Raw genomic sequence first — 20,893 nt, 5'->3', positions numbered from 1 at the left:
AGGTCCTTAGTAATATGCTTTTCTTTTTAGCAGTAACATGCTTTTCTACACTTGAAAGTTGAAACAAAGGATACATGGTTCTTGAGATATACCTTTTTTTGGTTCTTGACAAATATAGAGAGGAAGCAAGATCAAAGGAGCATGAGATCGCTAGTCGGTCTTTTGAACAAGAGGCGGTAAGTCAATGGGCATGCTTCTAGTTATAAGACACAGTACTCAACAATATTGACGACGAATTTTTTGAACTGCCCAGAAAGGAACCCTTCTCTAGAAGAGGTGGATATCATCAATAACAGATTCAAGGTCCATTTGTTTCAGCGTAAAATAATTTTTGAAAAATATTTTTTGTATTCTTGGGTGTTTTGTGCGATGAAAAATATTTTCTATTTGACCAAAAATTCTCTTTTAATTTCCATAAAATAATTTACATTTTTTAAAACCGTAAACCATTTTCCGAGTTTGAATTTCTCATTCTCAAATCAACGGACCTAACCAAGACGTCATCGGGACATCGCTAAGACCCGATCAAGACACTGCCAGGACCCCGTTGGGACATCGTCAAGACCCTGCCAGGACACAGATGGGAGCCACGCAACATCGTCGGGACATTGCTAGAACCCAATCGAGACGCCACTGGGACCCAGATGAAATACTATGAGAACTGGTCGAGACACCACCAGTATCTTGAAAGGCCAAGCCAGTCGAGACACCGCCAAGACCAAGTTGAGACACTGATGAGACCCGATCAGAACAAGACCGACACTCGCTAAGACCTAGTCAAGACACCACTGGGACTCGCCAAAACCTGGCCAGGACATTATCATAATTTAAAGTTTAATATAATTGAATGAAAATATATATTTAAAAAATACAAAAATACAAAACAAAACAAAAAGTGATTTTTCATACGCACCAAATGCCAAAAAATGTTTTGAAAGAAATCATTTTTCAAAAAAAATATTTTTTCATTGAAAATATTTTTCGCCTCAATTTTCCATTTTTAGGCCTCCTTACAGTTTTGGTGGCATAGGTCACAATAAGGGAGTCGCTTTTCACTATAATTTTTGTTTCGGTTCTCAAGGCATGCAAATTTTTTATCGTCAAAAGAGTACCATTTACTTCGCCAATGTTTGAGTCTGTTATGGTACTAAGCCATTATCAATTAAATTAAACAAGAGAAGATGAGGTAAATCAAACACATAGATTTTGTGCAGCTCAGCAGCGTGCCTACACCCACAAGAGAATGCAAATTTACTATTGTCAAAATCCAATGAATATTGTTACACAGCACATATTTATAGTGCATCGACATCTAAACCCTAACCTAGGCACATGAAAATCCCAATACCCACGAGCGCGTCCTCTGCGCCCCAACCAACCTATTACATGACATGGCATTAGTATTCAATGGCTAGTCATGCTCTCGTGTCGAGTCATTGACATTTTCATTTTGAGAGCCCCTTCTATCCAGTCCATCTATAAAACACCACTTTTACAACCTCCAATAAAATTTTAGCACATCACCTAAACACAACAGATAGAATAGAAACGAAAGCAGCCAATCCATCAACAAATTTGGCACTTTCATCCCTTCCCTTCGGGCACTCACAACCCATTCTCGGACACTGGCGACTGCGGCGGTCGGCTCCACCTTCACCACGCTGGCTGAGTTCAACCTCCACCACGGCCAACCCACCACTAGTTTGGCTAGATCAGAGCAAGGGTCACTACCCCTTGGTTGCGTGTTGCAGGTCCAGTTTCTCTCTCTCTACTTGCAGACAACAATGGTGAAACCCAACAATAATTTCACTACTTACCTCTTCATCCTTCACTTATTCACTCCAAAACTTATGCAAACCCAGATTTGGAAGCTCTAATGGCCATTGAACCCCATCTCAACAACAATGATCAACAGCCCAAGAAAAACCCAATCAACAAAACCCACATAAATTCAAACCCTAAATCAAAATTCCCAAATCGAGAGAATCAAAGGAAAATTCGTACCTTGCTTGAATTTTTTTGCCTCCACTTTCAGCCTCACTCACAGCCGATGTCATTCTCTTCTCCATCACCCATCAATCCATCACCCATCAACCATCACAGACCCTCTCTCGGTTCTCATCTACCTTAAACTAACGGATTCCAGTGGTAGCCTTCGGTGTACACCGAAGGCTGCTCCATGGATTCCGGCGGCGGAGTTTGGCAGGAGAGGTGGGGTGGTTTACAGGTTGGTGGGTTAGAAGGAATCAAGGAAATGAGAAGAGTGATGATTCGGAGTTCGTCTCTAGTGTATTTTGGTGTTTTTAAGTGAGGTGTCAAATTCTTATTGAATGCTAGAAAAGTGGTGTTTTAAAGATGGACCGGATTGAAGGTTTTCTCTTTCATTTTTAACACTTTTAGGATCATCATCAAGGATAATAGCCCTGATGGAAAGATATACCTTGGTTTTGCTGTTACATATTCCAGGTGGAGTCATCAACATTTTCATTTTTAAGGTAACATTGAAGTACAAGCAGAGCGCATTCTAATGAGGTTCTGGCCTTTTTACCTGGAAAATAATAACAATAATCACCATCATCCTTATCCAAGCATTTTGCAGTTGATTTGAGAGACACTATAGTCTTTGCGCATGCAAGGACCATGAAATCAAATTGTTACCTTCCAAAACCAATACTAAATATCCACAAATATCCTAGTTTTCCCCTGGTCATGACGAGTTCAAACCTGACAGATAGGCCGAATCAACGCCATAGCTCTTATCACCACCAACAACAATCTAATTAGACAGGAGGAATTTCCACACAATTTTCAGGGCGAGTGTTACCTGCCCAGAGGATTAAACGTATGCCTCGGTGGGGGTCAGAACCGGACCTTGAAGTGGCAACTTGGGGAGGTCCAAAGCTCTTAAGATCTACAACTCAAGCATACTGTTTCCATTAGTGCTGGAAAATGTACATCCTTATGGAGCAAAGCATACATGCAGCAATATAGGAATCAAGCCATATACATGATCCAAATCTAAGCAAAGCTTAATTATTTAAATTGGATATTATACTACATGTAATTATACCAGTAAAAGCAAAAGACTAGATCAATTATGAATTGATTAATGTTTGGCATCCAAAGCTTTACAAGGAGCAATCAAAGTCCAGCAGGATACAAATCAAACACCATGATAATTCGAACTTACGAAACCCCCCTTCTCTCACCAACACAACCTGCAGAAGCATAGGAATGGCATCCCTGATCGCTGCATGCAAAACAATATACAACTCCAAAGCAAGTGCAATGTAATTTTGCTTTGAGCCAATATGTCCTATATATGGCATGTGAAATAGGACAAATAATAATGATTCATCTTATATAATCATTCTCAGCATTACCGATGCTTTGTCTCATTCAGTTTACTGCCCCTAAATGCTGAAAGGGAGAAGAACGACCTTGTAGCTGAAACATAAACATAACCAAGAGTATTGGGATAAATAACAATTAGAAAACGATGAATCATGAGCAGGAAATGCAAAATTTATGTTTTACACCACAGCATACAAGTGTTTGTGGAGGAAGTACATTACTCTAAGATCATAGATGAATACTAACCTTTAGTTGGAACCACAACTGAGTCACCACTTTCTTGCAACTTGTGAGGAGGAAGGTGGTCGGTAAATGTGCTCAAATTTGATTGAGCTGCATGCAGAATATACATGAAATACAACATCACACTCGTGTTAAACTGAGAAGAGCTAATCAGTAAGAAAATACTACCCATTACCCAAATGGGGGGAGTTCAAGAAGATTAGGATGGAATGATTAGGGCCAGCAAGGATGAGTACAAATATATTTAAAAGAAATGGCTGAAGAAAAAAGTAAAGGCAAGAGGAAAATATACCAGGGAGTAGTCCATGAGCATCAGAATTTCTTTCATAGCTTTCACATGATGAAGTCTTTTGCTGGGTAAAATTCTTTGCTTGAAGAGCAGCCTTTCTAAGAAAATTGTCAGCGTTTCTCTTAGTAAAAGATTTAGATTCCTCAGCATCATCCTCTCCTTCAGAAAAGACAGATGGGCTAGACCAACCAGTAATATTTGCATCCCCCTTGCTCTTCCGAGCAAACTTCAAGAGCCTCTTTAATCCTTTCGGTGCATCTTTTTGGCAGACCATGACAGGAGGATTTTCAGCAATTCCCCATTCCATAATATCAGGTTCACTACTTTCTTCTTGCAGCATCTGGGACAGAGAATGACGAACACGTAAATTTGACAATCCAACAGCTGGAACATTGACTGGAGATGCAAGTTGAGATGTGCTGACATCACATGGAAGGGGCAGTTCCTGATGCTCTTCTATTTCCACCCAGGCAGTGGGGGAAATGGTAGATTCTTCTTCAACTTGGAGTTTCAAAGAAGACTCTGCCTTATTGTTGAAGTCATTAACAATCTGAGCAGCAACTTGGTCAAAGTTCTCAGTCTCACCACATTGCCAGTGGCTATTTATCTGAGTTTCTGATTGTATAGCAGCATCATGAAGATCCAGTGATACCATATTTCCCTCCCGATGCTGACTGACCAGGTCAGAAGCATTAACACTTACCTCACTTTCTTGTGCTTTCATCAAATTTTTGCAGTTTATCATAGATTCCTCTGCCTGAGGAGAATTCTTTTTCTTATTAACAGGAGCGGCAGCAGAGGTACTCCGAGAACCCTTACGAAGAAATGGTTTTGATTCCAGTGGGACTATGCTGCTTTTTTTTGTCACTTTGTTATAGAAACTAGGCTTTGTCGGAACTATACCAGAACAATCTCCAGAAGCTTTCACCACTTTTGTTTTGATTGTTTTGCTTGAGTTTGGCACTCTTTCCTGCTTTTTCTCATTCACAACCTTCACTCTCCTGTCATGATCACTCCGTGTATCATTTAAATTTCTCAGTCGCTGCTGGGACTTTTCCACTTTAGGGCTCGGTTGAGGAAGTAACGGTACTGGATGAGATTTCTGATGTGCTGACTTAGTACCAGCAGAGTATATGCCACCAGGAGTTTTACCTGGTGATGTCCCTATGGTTCTGGGTGATGGTGTTGATGGCCACGATTTACGTGTAGCAGGCAAGGGTGGTGTTTTAGATGAAACCTTCTTTGTGACACATGGCTTTGAGATTTCCTTTTTGGCATTTACAGGTTGAGATGAACTTTTATGTGATTTTTGGGGATTGCGCACAGCATCTTTTCTACCAACATCATTCCCCTTTGCAAAGGCTATTTCTGCTTTTCTCTCACTAAGAATTTGTTGCATTGCTCTAAATTCTGCTTCTTTCTCTGCTCGCTTTCTAGCATTCTCTCCTCGAAGTTTTTCATCCCTCTTCTCCTTATAGTGGTCATAAAACCCACCTCTCTGCTCAGATGAGAACTTTTTATTTCTACTAGTTTGAGGCTTGCTACGTCTAACAGGCTTACTGTCCATTACTTCCATCATCATCTGGTTCAAATCCACTTCCTTTTGTCGATTCCATTCATCCGAGGTTGTTGATTTTCTAATAAATTCCTCTCCTTGGATTTCTTTAGCATCTGTTTGAAAATCATTCATGTCTGCCTGAGTATATATTGGATTATATGCTTTTTCTTCCCCCTTATCAAATTCTACATCAACTTCACCTGTCTCAACAAGATTGTTGGAAGTCTCTGGAACAGAGTCTTCAGAAACAATTTCTAGCTGACCTTGAGAGGAAACTTCTTCACCTATACCTGCACTCCATCTTCTCAATACAGATTTGTTTGCACAGGTAGAGATATTTGTTAATGACCTCCGTTTCTGAATTTCTGTTGCATGATCCCTCTGTTTGCTTTCAAAAAGGTTTATTGCGTCTTGAACACTCATCCTCTGAATATTGATCTCAGGTTTCTTACTAGGCTGTTCAAATCTTTCATCTTCACCGTTGTTTGCAGCTACATCTCTATGAGACAATGCCCTTTCTCTAGTAGGAACATAGTTGAGGCTCTTAATTGTTAAGGCCGCAGCCCTCCTTGATCCAGTTCTCCCTATTTGAATTCTCCGCATTGGAGATGCTGACCGTCTAGGAGATGCGGATCTTATAAGAGTTCGACTTCTTTCTGCAGATGTTTGATCCCCAGCACTTGGGTCGGAAAACTCGTCCTCGCTCTCTGTTAAGCTCTCCCGCTCAACCTGGGCAACCTTAGCAGGTGAAACACCATATTTTACTGGTATAATTGGATGTTCTGGTTTTGATATCCAACTATTTGTATCTGTCTCATTTACATTTTCATTCTTTGGATTGCATTTTGATGAGGCCTCATCATCATTTAGAGCATCAGCACTCTGGCTCTCTTGGTTCAGTTCCAAAAATTTGCACAACGAATTTCTGTAATGGACAGGTTTTTTTTAATAAGTAATCAAAATATTATTAAAAGCACAAAACGCAACCTAGACATATAGGAAGCATACAAGAGAAACGCCTAAATAGGAGCAGAAATTCCTGCAATGGATAGTTACAAGATGTAATTTTATTTGCCATAAAGCTCAACTTAAACCAAAAAAAAATATGAAGAACCACTTTGTTGCATCTAAAGAACTTTTGCGGCAACTAGTAAATTAGAAGACCAAAGAACCCTTTAATTTTGTCAGGCAGCTTACTTTAAAGCTGAAGCTCCAAAATGTTGAGAGAAATGTACTAAATCACTGATTTCTTTAGAGGAGCAGTTGAAACCAACAGCCTTGTCAAAAGCCGCAACCAAGTCCCTTCTTAATGCTGTGAACCTTAAGTCCATAGCTCGCAACAGTTCATTTCTGGGAGTATGATTTTCAATAGCTTAGTGGTGATGCAAAAACAAATAAATAAGTAAATAAGAATCTGCCACATGAAACATAACAAACAAAATAACATACTTTGAAACATCCGTTGATGCAATCTCGCCGTCAGGCTGTTCATAGGGAACAAATTGAATTAGCCCCCATCTCAAATGTAATACAATTAAAGATCAATAAATTAATAAAATGGCCTTCTAAATATCTAGACAGTGCAATGAAACTAGAAAACTGAAAATGTACTAAAAGAAGTTGTAGGGAAAAAAAATTACTTTGTTGCTTGGTGTCACATCAATCGAGTTGCAGCTATCTGTCAAAAAGGGGGAAAGCTATAGCTATAAGCAATTATGAAATCTGGGAAGTCAAAGATTTCACTTAGTATGGGAAAATATTAAACACACAAATACACCCCAAAATTCAATCCACTCAATTAGAGAAGACCCTTGATTTCACTTCAAGGAGAAAAGTTAATGTTTAATAGATATAAAGAAAATTTCTTTACATTTGAGGGAAATCACAATACTATAGGCTCATCTTCAAAAGTAAAAGTAACTCCCTTCACATTTTAAGCATCACAAACTTCATTAACTTAAGTTCTTACATTTGTATAAGACAACAACAATTGAAGTGGGAAAAATGAGTTATCAACTGGATAGTGATATGGTTTTGTGAACATAGAAATAACATGAATATATTCACCCACCAAAAAAAAAAAAAGTGAAAGGGAAGTACAGTGATTATAGTAAATTGAGATAATTCAGAAGGGATGGAGCAACAAAAAAAATAAACCCGAACATTCCCTCAGACCATGTGCTCAAAAAGTTTTTTTTTTTATAAGTAATAATGCATTAGAAGAGCGCAAATGGGCGCAACCTAAGTACACAAGAAGTATACAAGAGAGCAACTAAGAAGGGGAGAAAGAAGAGGAGAACATAAAAAGAAAATCAAGGAAATTGATCACTAAGGGTGCAAGCCAACCTGCCGTCCAAGTGAAGAGAGTGTACAAAAAGAAATTAACAAGGTCCTCAAGGTTCCTCAACAAATCCTCGAAGCATCTAGCATTCTTTTCCTTCCATATACACCATAAAAGACAAAGGGAAACCATCTTCCACACCACTGCACTGCGGGATTTACCGCCTGACCACCAGCTCGCAAACATCTCCTTGACACTTCTAGGCATAACCCAACACATGTTGAACCGAGAGAAGATAACATCCCACAAAGTGCGCGCAACCCCACAATGAAGAAAGAGATGATCCACAGACTCCCCTTCCAATTCACACATGCAACATCGGTTAATCACAACAATACCTCTCTTCCGAACATTATCCAAAGTAAGAGATTTCCTAAGGGCAGCCGACCAAGCAAAAAACGCCACTCTCGAAGGAACCTTGGTGCGCCATATACTTTTCCAAGGAAAGTGGTTGGGCTCTTTAAAAGCAAGCTTCCTATAAAAAGAGCGAACCTCAAACTTCCCTTTTCTTGAAGGAATCCACCACATCCGATCCTCCCCTTCCCCACGCATCGAGAGCGAATACAAGAGCGAGAAAAGAAAGGCTAAGGCCATCTCCTCCCAATCTTGAATTCTACGAGTAAAGGTAACATTCCAAAGAACCCTACCATTTAAACACTCCCTGATATCCGCAATGGAAGCATCCTTATTGCTAGCAATATTGAAAAGAACGGGGAAAGCCTCCTTGAGAGACAACTCGCCACACCAAGTATCCTCCCAAAATTTGACTTTCGACCCCAAACCAGGATCAAATCTAAAGTAGCTTTGAAATGACCTCCATCCCGTACAAATGTGTTTCCATAACCCCACCCCATGCGATCCACAAGGGACCTTAGAACGCCAACTACCTCAAAACACCCCATACTTCGCCACCAAGATTCTTCTCCACCAAGCCTCTTCCTCATGAGCAAATCTCCACAACCATTTCCCCAAAAGAGCTTGATTAAATAAACGCAAACTCCGAATCCCTAAACCACCCTCAGAAACTGGAGAGCAAACCTCGTGCCAACTGACCAAGTGGAACTTAAACTCCTCGTTGAGCCCACCCCATAAAAAATCCCGTTGGAGCTTCTCAATGCGACTTGCCACAGAAGCAGGGATAGGAAAAAGAGACAGAAAATAGGTAGGGAGATTGGATAAGGTGCTCTTGATGAGGGTGAGCCTAGCCCCCTTGGACAAATACATACGTTTCCAAGGGGCCAACCTTCTAGCAATCTTCTCCAACATGTCCTTTCATATAGCCAAAAGCTTGAACGAGGCCCCTAGCGGAAGACCCAAATACTTCAAAGGCAATGAACTAGTGCCACATCCCAGAATACAAACCAAATCACCCACCTCATCCGTACCTCCAACAGGGACCAAAACAGATTTGGCCCGATTTACTTTTAACCCAGAGACAGCCTCGAAGCCAATAAGGGCTTTAATAAATCTGATTTGGTCAGGAACAGCCCCACAAAAAACCAGCATATCATCAGCAAAAAGAAGGTGAGAAAAAGTTACCCGATCAGGCTCTCTAGCTCCCACATAGAAACCATTGATGAACCCCCTATTGATATAAACATTAATCATCCTGCTGAACGCTTCCATGACCAAGATGAACAAAAAAGGCGAAAGAGGATCGCCTTTTAGTAAATTGAGATAATTCAGAAGGGAGGGGGGAAAAAAGAAAAAGAACATTCACTTAGAGTCTCAGACCATATGATCAGAAAGTTACTGCGACCATTATTTTTTATTTTGAATTTGGAGAAATGGAGACGAAATAACTAAAGCTGCTTGTATTCAATTTCAATAAAATTTGCCATATACCAAATATAGAAGATTTCAATATCGACACAGTCACATAGCTCTAAAGCATTTAATTAACGAAAACAAAATTTAAGTCTCATTCTCAATTATATTGCCTGACCAATGATCTAGTTATCCATGATATTGCCTGACCAATGATCTAGTCCCTAACAATCTATTCTTTTCGAATCCTAGATCTATGGATTAATATAACCTCTTTTTGTCCTCACTTTGTGTACAATTCAGAACACTGAACTGGAACTCTTCTTTTATGCAAGATGGCATGCATTAAGCATCATTGGACATGCAGAACCAAATTTTCCAAGATAAAGGTTTGTAAGATATTATCACCCAACCACATATAAGGTTTTAAAAATATTCTTAACAGAATTGTGTCATCAAATTTTTCACAGGATCTACCAAATGAACTTAGGGATCTCTCATGTCACACTCAAAGGTATCGATCCATCTCCCTCTCCAACAATAGAAAAAGGAGGTATAGTTTTCTCCTTTGCAAAAGAGGGACTAGATTTCTCTCTCTTGATTTCTACCAATAAACTAAGAGATGGGCACACAATCATCAAAGATGTATACAGAGAAATGTAAACATTATCATTAACTATAGTAGGATCCAGCCCTACAGCTCAACCACCAACAGCTATAGCAAAAGAGAACCAAAATAAAGTCCTTGCTACAGCCACTTAACAGATCCACTCAAATTACAAATCCATCTTAGATGTCCCTATCATGTCAACAAGATAACCATCATACTCCCCACTTTATTCTGTTAAAGACCACATTCTAAGGACTCAATACATGCTTTCACTAAATCAGCAAAACAATATCAACCCTTTTCCTCTTCTGACCTATTACATAATTGCAAGAATTTTTATTTTTTTTAAAAAAAAAAATGAATGTTATTGTCCCAAGCATAAAGCCAATTAACTTTTAAAAAATTCTAAATCAGGTCTTTTTTTTATAAATAATTCATTCTCATTAACAAAGCGCGAGGGGCGCAACCCTATTACAGAAAGTATACAAGAAACCTCCTTTTAAGAAGAAAAAGAACAAAAACTACAGAAAAAAACAAAAAAAACAAACAAACAAACAAACAAACTATTATATGCTACTATCTATGTGTAAAGAGAATTGAACATGAACTTTTTCAACTCTACTGCCGAAGTCTCTCGATCTTCAAAGCTCCATACATTTTGTTCTCTCCAAATACACCACTTTTTTTTATAAGTATTCGAGAGTGCCCCCATGTACACAGAACTATACATGAGAAAACACCTAGCTAGAAGTATACACCTCCTTAAACACAAAGGAGAAAACCCTCCAAACTTCCAAAGTGTTACGACGTCCCACTTGACCTATTCACCAACAACTCTCTCACCCTTTTAGGTATAACTCAAAAAACACCAAACAAGTCAAGAAGTGAGCTCCACAAGTCTCTCGCTACTTCACAATGAAGAAGAAAGTGATCAATGGACACTCCACTGTTCTTGCACATACAACACCAATCCACCACAATAATGTTCCTCTTCCTCAAGTTATCTAAAATCAATATTTTCTCTAATGTTGCCGTCCACACAAAGAACAATACTCTAGAATGGGCCTTAACTCTCTAAATAATCTTCCATGGAAAATACGAACTAGTACGTATGGTTAACACATGAAAGTATAACCTCACTTCAAAATCACTCCTTTTGGAAGGAACCCAACATATTCTATTCATATCTCCTTGCCTTACCCTGAGAGAATATAACATCTCCGACAAGGAGACCATATTCCAGGTCTTTTTGAGTCAACTACTTTTCAAACTTAATGGTACACTTGTCACCCTTTCAAGTGGCACAACTTTTAGTATTGCCTTTAATCTTATATATGACTGCTTAAGTACTTTTAGTCCATTTCTCTAGGTTTTTACCTTTTCACAGTCAATTGCAAACTAAGTTATGTTTAAAAGTCCCATGTTTCAAAGCATCTAACCCAAAATCTTAAGCTAGAAGGCATAAAGGTCTAACTAGTAAATTGAACCATATGGATTCCCAACTGCAACAGATGTTTGATTCCCCAACACCCTTTCTGATGTCAAGGTCCAACAGAAACCAAAACCGAGACATTTAGACCCGTGCCTCAAACCAAGATGGATGAGCTTGGCACATGGATATCTAAGAATACCTAAGGGTATCCTTTTTGGGGCTTATATCTGAAGGTACCTCAAACAACCAGAACTCATTGTGATCAACCTGCACTTCCAACCCTCAACAGTATACCATTGGACATTTTATTTTTCCCATCTTCTACTTTTCAAAATTACTTTTCCTATTTGGCAAGGTTGTGGCCTTGGGGATGATTAAAGAACTTGATTTATCAAGTGAACATAAGCACATGCAACTTGTAAGTTATATCGTGAAAAATAATCTAGAAAGCCACCAAAAAAGCCCATACGGCAGCCTGCATGAGGAACTTTCAATTTATATAAAAGACTATGACACAGATTTTCCTCAACTTACATAACAACACAAACCAGAAAGAAACCAAACTAAGATGTCTCTATATCCTCCTTTTTGTCAAAACACATTAAAGATAAAACTTATGCCTTCACAACTATAGGTTTTACAAAGAGTAGATGAAGAAAAACATATAGCATCTTGAAATCCCTGAAGGTTCATCTTCCTGAGATGGTTCATCCATCTGAAGGTTACTTTCAGAATCCCAAGTCCCCAATAGAGTGGCCCACTCTGTTTGGTCAGCAGCCACTGAGGAGATATTAACAGTGGACAAGAGTTCATCATAACATAAACATTGAGAGTAACATAATTATGTCTTTGACATAATAGATTTCCTCGAATGATTAGCACTTTTAGTAAAAGTTACCTGCTTCCGAACTTCCAAATTGATTGTCACGGTCCTGAGAAAACAAATATTTATCAAATATTTGTTGATAAATAACTATACACATTCAAATATCAATTTATACAAGGACAGAAAATAGACCTTGCCATATAAAGAGAGATGAAATTTTTTGGCTTCCTTCAATTGAAACATCTCATCTTCGATGGCATCAATGGCATCCATTAGATCTGGTGAACGAACAATATGTAGGAACCTGACAAGAAAGAATAAGAGTTTTGTGTTAAGAGAAATAGATACCTACATTTAGTCCATAACAACTAAATCAAAAGAGAGAAGTGCTTTTTTTAATAACTAAATAAAATTTAATTAAAAAGCACAAAGAAGGGGACAATCCTAGTAAACGGACAGTATACAAAGAAAAGGCCCAAAAATAAAAACAAGAAACACTTAAATGATAAGAACCTGCTTAAAACTGATTTTGTGAACCATGCAGCACCACTGAGGTTTCCCGGTAGTTGAATTTTGAAGCTACCATCAGATTCTTTAGCATACAGGTCATTTACTTTGGGAATATGTGGCAACAGTTGTTCAAGAAGCCCAGTTGCTAGTTTTTCCACTTTTTTGTTGCTGTAAATAAATACCTCGTAACTACCACCCCCACCTCTGAGCCTAAACATTTTAGAGAAGTTTATTAGCAATAAAAGAAAAATTGCTATTTTATTAACAAAAGTAATACTTATGTCTGAGAGGAATGCCTATATAAGTATGTACAGATCACCATGATAGGGAGCATACACATAGTGTCATAGAATTGTACTTTCAAAAATAGTGCTGAAAAACAAAAGAAACTAGAGCAATGATTTGTGCAGACTCTGGAAAGAGAAACAAAAAAGACCAATGTTATTGACATTTCAATAAGAATAAGCGCAATAGGCTTGACTCAAATCCAAGTGTTTATTCAATTACATTTTCACCCATAAGTCTCAGCATCAATCCGATCCAAGTTGAAATCAAAACAAGAGGCAAAACTTTCAAAGTCTATTGAAACTATGACGAAACCAAAACTACTAGGTACACAGAAAAGCTTCAAAATTACAATACAAGCAAAATCCGAAGGTAATTATGAAAAAAATGGTAGTTTTTCACTCAAGTCTGTTGATTACATTAGCGGGGGGGAGGGGGGAAGAAGGAAACTTCACTTAACTCCCCTACAGTTTCATAACTTTTGCAAAAAAAAAAATAATTGTAATTTAAATGTAATTTAACAAAGTTTACAGGGGTATAAGGTTCATTCTACCCTATGACCGTTTGATTTAACCCCAAATACTAAAGGGAGGGGTGAAATTGCAAAAAATTGAAAGTTTGATACACTAAATTGAGAGATTTCTCAAAAAAAAAAAAAAAAAGTGAAATCCTCAAAATCCTATCCAATAAATATGGAACCAGTAGAAAATTTTTGGGGAACAAACCTTGATGCCAAAACAGCCTGCTAACATGGTATTCGAGGACAAAAGAAAATGACAACTGAGTCAATATCACAATACACCTAGAAGTTAAAAAGGTATTGATACTTGATATTGTTTCATTTAAATCCCAGCTGGTTATGGATCAAACAAGCCTCTCTAATACTAATCATGCTACCAACACAAGACTGCAAGAACTAATCAGAAACTCTTTTAACTGGCTGGGTTTTAGCTTGAAATAGTTTGGTCTGAAGAAGATAAATGAACAGTTTTTGTCAGCTCTATCTCTACTAAACACTTCAGATAATCCACAGAAGAACCTTAACCTGTGTTGAATAGGCAAAATCTGAATTTCAGCATAATCTAAAGGTGCATCAGCATCTATACGACCCTCCATTTAAAAAGCTTCCTGTAGAAGCAAAGGAACCAGAATAAGAAGAAAAAAAAAATTATTAATCAAAATATGAGTTTGTGGATGCGCTATATGTGACTCCAAATATGTACAAAACTTTGAATAACAAAAAAAAAAAAAAAAAAAGGTGCCCCAGGAAGTCCATGCATCTGATAACTTGCATACCACATGATTTGTACTTCTAGAGAACTCGGTGTATAAGTACATTGACTATTTGTGAAGTCAGTATGACAACACAAACATTTTTTTTTACACAAGGAACATGATTTGTATTTTTACTCGGTGTATAAACCAGAAATATATACAAGGACACCAAGGAACAAAAGCCAAAACAAAACAAAACAAAACCACAAAAAAAAAAAAAAAAAAAAAAACAAAGAGAGCCCAGAAACCCATAAAACAAACCCAAAGCCCCCACCAAAGAAAACCTACATCCTCTTGCCTTTACCCCTCATAATTGATAGAACTCTCCAAGTTCTTCAATTCCCTCCTTCCTTTCAACTTAGAAGCACAGACCGACTTCGATAATTCTCCCACCTCTGAGAGAAGTGGGGCCACCCCCAGCCTAAACGGGGGAGCGAGAGAGAGATCAATTAACCAACGATCAAGATGAATTATGAGATGGAAGATATCCAAGGTCCAAGGAAAGTTAACAATTGACTAAAGAAAATATTTTACAGAAGGTCAGCATATTAATCCCACACCCATTGATAAAAATAAATAATTAAAAAAAAAAATGCAATTAAGGAGATTAAAAAATTAAATTCCATTTATCAGAATAATTGTTCCCATAGAAACAAAAACAGGAAGTTCAATTGTGGTGTTAGATGATAAAACATGTTAGAGTTATTGCAATAAACTGAAGAATGTAAAGCTAAATAAGTTAAGAACTTGCATAACATGTAAGGAACATGACCAGAATGTCTAACATGCATCATGGTCAAAATTACCATCCCACCAAAAAAGTGGGCTTCTAGTTGAACGAAGTTCATTCCTACATAAGCCAAGGCATAATACATGTATCCTAGAGAAGCCTCAAATGGGTTCCAATCATCTAAAGCCTTATATGGATTTCACATTTATGTCACATCAGAACACTTTTTTTCAAATCAAAAACAAAAAAATGCCCTACAAAACATATTAACAAACAAAGCCATTCAGCTTTGATTTTCAGATCTAGATTAGCATCCAACATCCCTTGTGCTTGCTTCGACTGGGAACAGGGCTTATGGGGCTCCAAAGAGGCAACTCTCAAGTAGACAACTACCTAATCTACTGCAATTTGATGTGGGACCTGGTCCAGATTCCTACTATTCGGAGGGTTGCGACATGCTATTGTGTAGGATTGATGTCGAAATATACCCAGAGGTAATAAGGAAATTTATGGTTATAGGGATTAAGCTTAATAAGTTATTATGATGATAAGCTAAAGAAAATACAAGTTTAGGACGATGGGATCAACATTGCTACAATTACATTGAATAGGAAGATGCTCGAAACTGTTATAAACAGCTTACTTGAGCAAGTACCAGGGTGAAATTTCTCTTCCTCTTCTCCAAGTACAGTACCTTAAAGGACCTCTTTCTCTCTTTCTCTCTCTCGTTGGAACACCACATTGCTATTAATTAGCCGATACACTCTCCCCACGAACTAAGGCCATGTTTGTTAATGCATTTGTTTTCTGTTGTAAAGATAAATACATTAGCAAACAACTCCAAAAAAAAAAATTGTCCAAAACACATTAATATACATGCCCTAAAATTGCCCAGCATTTTCACTAACTTCTTAGATTGTTATTTGTACCTCCTCCTCCATTTCCAAGATACTTTGTGCCATAACCAGGGAAAGATCTAGGAAACTTTAGCTGTTAGATATTCCATCGAATAAATTAAACCTTTAGAAAAAAATAAATAAATAAATAAATGTAAGTGCATTGCAGTAGATCTAGTATCCGCAATGAGAATCCATAACCATAGTAAAAAGATTAGAGTAAACAATAATAAAAACCACCAAGTGTATGGATCCCATGAGAAATTATTCGAGTTCAAATCGAAAAGAAGGTAAGTTCAACTTTTGCTTGAAAACACCATAAGCTTGTAACTTAAGAAATGCAAACTGGAACTAAATGCAGTATCAGAAAAACCAAAAGCAAGGCAGAATGCTAATGAATCTCCAAATCCAAGGAGTGAGCGAGTAGATTTCTTTACCTTATACCTGAGATCTGAAATATCTCTCTCTATCTCTCTCTTGGTAGGGAGAGATCTTCGAATGAGAACTCAAATTCATGTACAGTGTGTGAAGGAGGAGACACAAACTGAGCTAGTGAGCTGAGTGCAGAGAAGGTTAATTTCTCAGAAATAAAGGAGTGAAGCGCGTTGATTGTCGCAGAGCCAGACACCACTAAACGGGACATACTAGCATTTCTTTGCTGCGTTATAGATATATTTCAATTATTTTCAATTTAATCTCTAATACTTAAAAAATGGGAAAAGGAATTATCACTTTTAAACAATGACATTAAGGACTATCATTGCATGTTAAATTATACATTTTTTTCCTCAAGATATTCTTAAATTTATTAAAAATAACCATTTGAAAAAATGAAATTATTAATAAATGGAAAAAAAAAAAAAAACTAAAAAACATTTAAAAACATCAAAATGGGTAACCCTTTTCATATTAGCCCCTTAATTTTATTTATTAATAATTTCAAGGGTATTTTAGAAAGAAGAAAAAAATGCAAAGTCAAATGCCAGCAAAAAGTCAAAAATAGTCATCAAAAAATTTCAAGAAAACAAAAATATCTTTATAAATTTGAAAAATAAAACTATTTTTTAAAAAGAAAAAAAAATATAAAAACCATGGGGGGTGGCTCGATTTTTCTTTTTTTTTCTTTTTTTTTGAGCTTTTTTTAATTTTTTAACTTTAGAAGAAAAAAAAATCTTTAGTATAATTTTAAGATTTTTTTTTTTTTAATTTTATGAAGGTACTTTTGTTATTGAGGGAAACATTGTCATTTCTTTGTAATTTAGAGAGATCAGTAACACAATTGATAGTTTTGTGGGGCAAGACATTGACAATAAGTTAATAGTTTGAGGAAGGATATGTATACTTTTTCCAATCTTATAATTTACATGTGAAAGCAATATTACTGAGAATAATTACAATAATAATAGCTATCGGAATGGGAAGCAATATTATTGAGATTAATAGCAACATCATTAGCTACCATAATGGAAAGCAGTATTACTGTGATTATTAGTGGTAGTAGTAGCTACTAGGATATAAAGCAGTATACTGGGATTGGTAGCGGTAGCAATGGCTACCAAGAAATGTGAAAATTATGATAACAGCATATTGAGATTGATAGGAGTAATAGTAGTTACTGGAGAATGTGAAATTTTGATAGCGGTATATAGGTATATCGGGATTGATAGAAGTAGTAATAGCTAGCCGGGAATGTGGAAATTTATGATAGTAGTATCTTATGATTGATAGCAATATATTAGGATTGATAACAGCAATAGTGGCTACAAGTAATGTGAAATTATGATAGCAGTACACCGAGACTACTGGCAATAGTAGTGGCTACCAAAAACTGTTAAAATTTATGGTAGCAGTGGTTATCGGGTAATGTAAAATTATGATAGCGAAAAATGGCACAATTGTCCTAAGACTTTAAAAGAGAAATTAGTTTTTATAAATAAAAGAGAAAACAATCCATTGTGCATATTTGGAAGCAAATCATGCATCAAAACAACCTTCACCGAATATAATTTCAATAAAAGGCTTTATTCTTGTGTAATTTGTAAGGTAAGAAGGGTTTGTTATTTGTGATGATATCTGCAAGACTTCAACATGATCAGTTTGTGTGTTTATTTTTTATTTTTTATTTCCATGATATCTGCGACATGATCAGCATGGCGAACACTTTTGAGAAAGTTGAGGAGTGGCACACGAGTGTAAAGGCTGAACGGCCACGGTGTGAAACAACCCTCGAGAATGAAGCGCGAAATGCGGGTCCACATTTTTTCATTTTTCATTCATAATTCATGCAGTAAGTGCACACAAAGTCAGGGAGGCCGGGAGCAACGTACGCTTTCTTGGCTTGGAAACATAGGCATATCTACATTATCTTTTTTTATTATAAATTGGAAATTTTCATTCCCTAAACCACTAGCAGGAGCCACTCACCTATTCCCGCCAGCGTCGAGATGATTTGAATTTTGAAGACACAAATTCATGTATGCTCATGCACATGCATTTCACATCTGCATCAAGTGAAAAAGTGTGAGCTTTACCCCTATACGCCTTAGGTCTGCGTTCCCAATTTCATGAAGCTGAACTAAGATTTCAATAACTTTACTGATCTGCAAATGTATATATAGCTCAGACTATAACACAACTTAAGTACATCTTGATTTATTCACAAACACAATAGGCCAACTCTACAAGTAGATTGTCAACTCGAAAAAGGATCTAAGGGACTCAGAATTCGATAAACAAAGAAAAAATGAATTGGTATGACAGCGTACAATGGTACAGTACCAGTTATCATGGTGCGGCAGACCAATCAATTCTACCATAGAAAAGAGCTAAAATAAATCTGAAGAAAACTAGGAAAAAATTCAACAACCCATCATTTTCAGTTAGACCATACATGAACTAGACCATGCCTATTGCCAGTGTAGATTTCATTCCGCTCTTCATCATAAAAAAGTGCAGTAATATCTTCCAAGGCTTCTGCAACCGTGCTTGTAATTCTGGAGGCATGAGTCTGCTTCTTTACAGGACAACTGCTACTACAACAATTACCGCTGCAACAGCATTCATTTTCCATGGGGAAGCTGTTACTTGCTCTAATTTTAGCGAGGCATTTCCCAGTCAGAATGTTGCTGATATTGATGGATCCTGCTGCATTAGAGATGCAAACACTGTTAGTGCCATACATTTTAAAACCCTACAACTGAAGCTAAAAACAATATATAGGACTCTTTTTTCAAAACAGAATAAAAGAAATATATATGTGAAATACGGCCACAAGACAAACACAATAAAAGCAAATGACATCATTTGCCATCCACATTCTTCTTCTCATCATTCAGGTATTAGATGTAGACAACTTAATCACCAACAATATATATTTTGTGACACAGAACTAACATGAAAGATATACCCATACACCAATCACCAGCCTAATTTATCAGATTTTGAGGATACCAACCCATACCATGAAACCGCCACAAGTAAATATCACTTAGGGCCAGATTGCGTTTAAAGCGCCTAAAAGTGCTTTTAACATTCAAAAAGTCTGTTTGAAGAAAAAAATATTTGTTTGGTAAAAAAATTAAAAGCGCTTTTAAAGGTTCAAAAAGCCTAAAAATGACAAAAACGCACTTTTGGCAAAAGCTTAAAAATGAAGCTTTTACCCAAAAGCACTTTTTGACTTAAAAGCTCTTAGTAAATATTGTAGACAGACACACAGTCACATGCATATAAAATTTGTTCAGGTAATACACAGATTACGCATCAGGCCAACATGCCAAAACTGAAAGGAGACCAACTCTCCAGCTTAATTAATAGGCTACACTTTTGGATCTCCTATTGTATCCTTGCAACACAAATAGCATGTGGAATAAAAAAAAATTTACCATTTCCTTCAGACAACGGATCATCAGAATCAGCTTTGCAGTAAGAGATAATAAGATCCTGATCGCTGGTGATATATATGTTGTTAGTGTTGCAGTCAGGATGCCACAAAAGGTGATCCTCGAATGAAGTTACAAGCTCCCCACGGAAATTCCAGACAGCCACCGTTCGGTTTCTAAATGTCAGGAATAGCTGGTTCTCATATAGAAATATAAATGCTGATGGTGTCATAAACTCTGTTCTGCTAACCTCTGTCAGCTCAAAATTGCGGACCTACATAAAGTACAGCAAGATAGCTGAGTAAGAATGAACAAAGGCCATTAAAAGAAATAAATAAAGATCCTTACATCAAGAATCTGTAGGTTCTCATTTTCTTGCTTGACTAGTAGCTTTTCATTAAACTGTTCAATGAAATCCACCTTCTTATTCCGGTGAAGGAGATGTTTGAAAGACTTGAGAACAGTTCCATCCTCTATTGAAAGAATCTTAAGGGGCACATGACTACTTCCTTTTGTAAAAATCAACAACATGATTCCGGGACTGTTCAGGAAAAATCATCACAAAGGATCAACAAAAGTGAATATGAAAAAAGAAAAAGACCAACTGCAATGGAATAGGATCCTCTCCAGTCCAAATGGACTGGAGAGATCTCTAATTGATGGCCAGGATGGCCCTAGGAGAAATCTAGGGCCATAAATGGGACAAGTGTCCCATTAAAAATAGAAATATTAAAATATTATTTACTATTAAAAAAAATAAAAACAAAAATTGATAAAAAAAAAAATAAGGGGTAGCTAGCCACCCATCTTGGCCATAGGAGGTGGTGGCCAGCCACCCCATTTTAACTGGGGGTGGTTCAAGCCACCCCCAATGGCCGGCCAGGGGTGGCCAAAGCACC

At 37.2% G+C, this 20,893-nt stretch overlaps 2 protein-coding genes across 11 annotated transcripts in view; both read right to left on the bottom strand.

The window, feature by feature from the left end:
• Positions 1-1,187: 1,187 nt before the first annotated feature.
• LOC132186400 (uncharacterized) lies at positions 1,188-16,746 on the bottom strand. Of its 8 annotated transcripts, none has more exons than XR_009440745.1 (14): positions 16,554-16,746; positions 14,261-14,343; positions 12,934-13,140; positions 12,613-12,724; positions 12,493-12,526; positions 7,085-7,122; positions 6,894-6,928; positions 6,642-6,794; positions 3,890-6,369; positions 3,601-3,687; positions 3,384-3,447; positions 2,825-2,911; positions 2,659-2,724; positions 1,188-2,548 (listed from the first exon to the last, which is right to left on the bottom strand). XR_009440745.1 is itself a non-coding variant. In XM_059600364.1 (14 exons), exons 4-14 carry the CDS (start codon positions 14,329-14,331, stop codon positions 2,905-2,907), a joined length of 3,288 nt encoding a protein of 1,095 aa, XP_059456347.1. In that variant the 5' UTR covers positions 14,332-14,343; positions 15,864-16,027; positions 16,129-16,210; positions 16,554-16,746; the 3' UTR covers positions 1,188-2,904. The 8 variants fall into 8 exon arrangements, 3 of the variants coding, with proteins under 3 accessions (XP_059456347.1, XP_059456346.1, XP_059456348.1); XM_059600364.1 differs by adding exons at positions 15,864-16,027; positions 16,129-16,210 and having other exon boundaries at positions 1,188-2,911; XR_009440747.1 differs by having other exon boundaries at positions 1,188-1,873; positions 2,005-2,911.
• Positions 16,747-18,741: 1,995 nt separating this feature from the next.
• The window catches only part of LOC132187696 (uncharacterized), a 4,895-nt gene continuing 2,743 nt past the window's right edge, over positions 18,742-20,893 (bottom strand). The window contains exons 6-8 of one of the 3 annotated variants that reach the window (XM_059602091.1): positions 20,343-20,535; positions 19,998-20,268; positions 18,742-19,260 (exon numbers count right to left, since the gene is read on the bottom strand). In XM_059602091.1, coding sequence (XP_059458074.1) covers positions 18,992-19,260; positions 19,998-20,268; positions 20,343-20,535 — 733 coding nt within the window. In that variant the 3' untranslated portion in view covers positions 18,742-18,991. The remainder of the gene's footprint in view (positions 19,261-19,997; positions 20,269-20,342; positions 20,536-20,893) is intronic. The other 2 variants (XM_059602092.1, XM_059602093.1) reach the window with 2 other exon arrangements.

The sequence above is a fragment of the Corylus avellana genome, chromosome ca7, assembly GCF_901000735.1.
Source record: "Corylus avellana chromosome ca7, CavTom2PMs-1.0".
In the NCBI taxonomy this organism is placed as follows: domain Eukaryota; kingdom Viridiplantae; phylum Streptophyta; class Magnoliopsida; order Fagales; family Betulaceae; genus Corylus; species Corylus avellana.
Note: the sequence above shows the minus strand (reverse complement) of the source record. Positions and strands in the feature narration are given on the sequence as shown.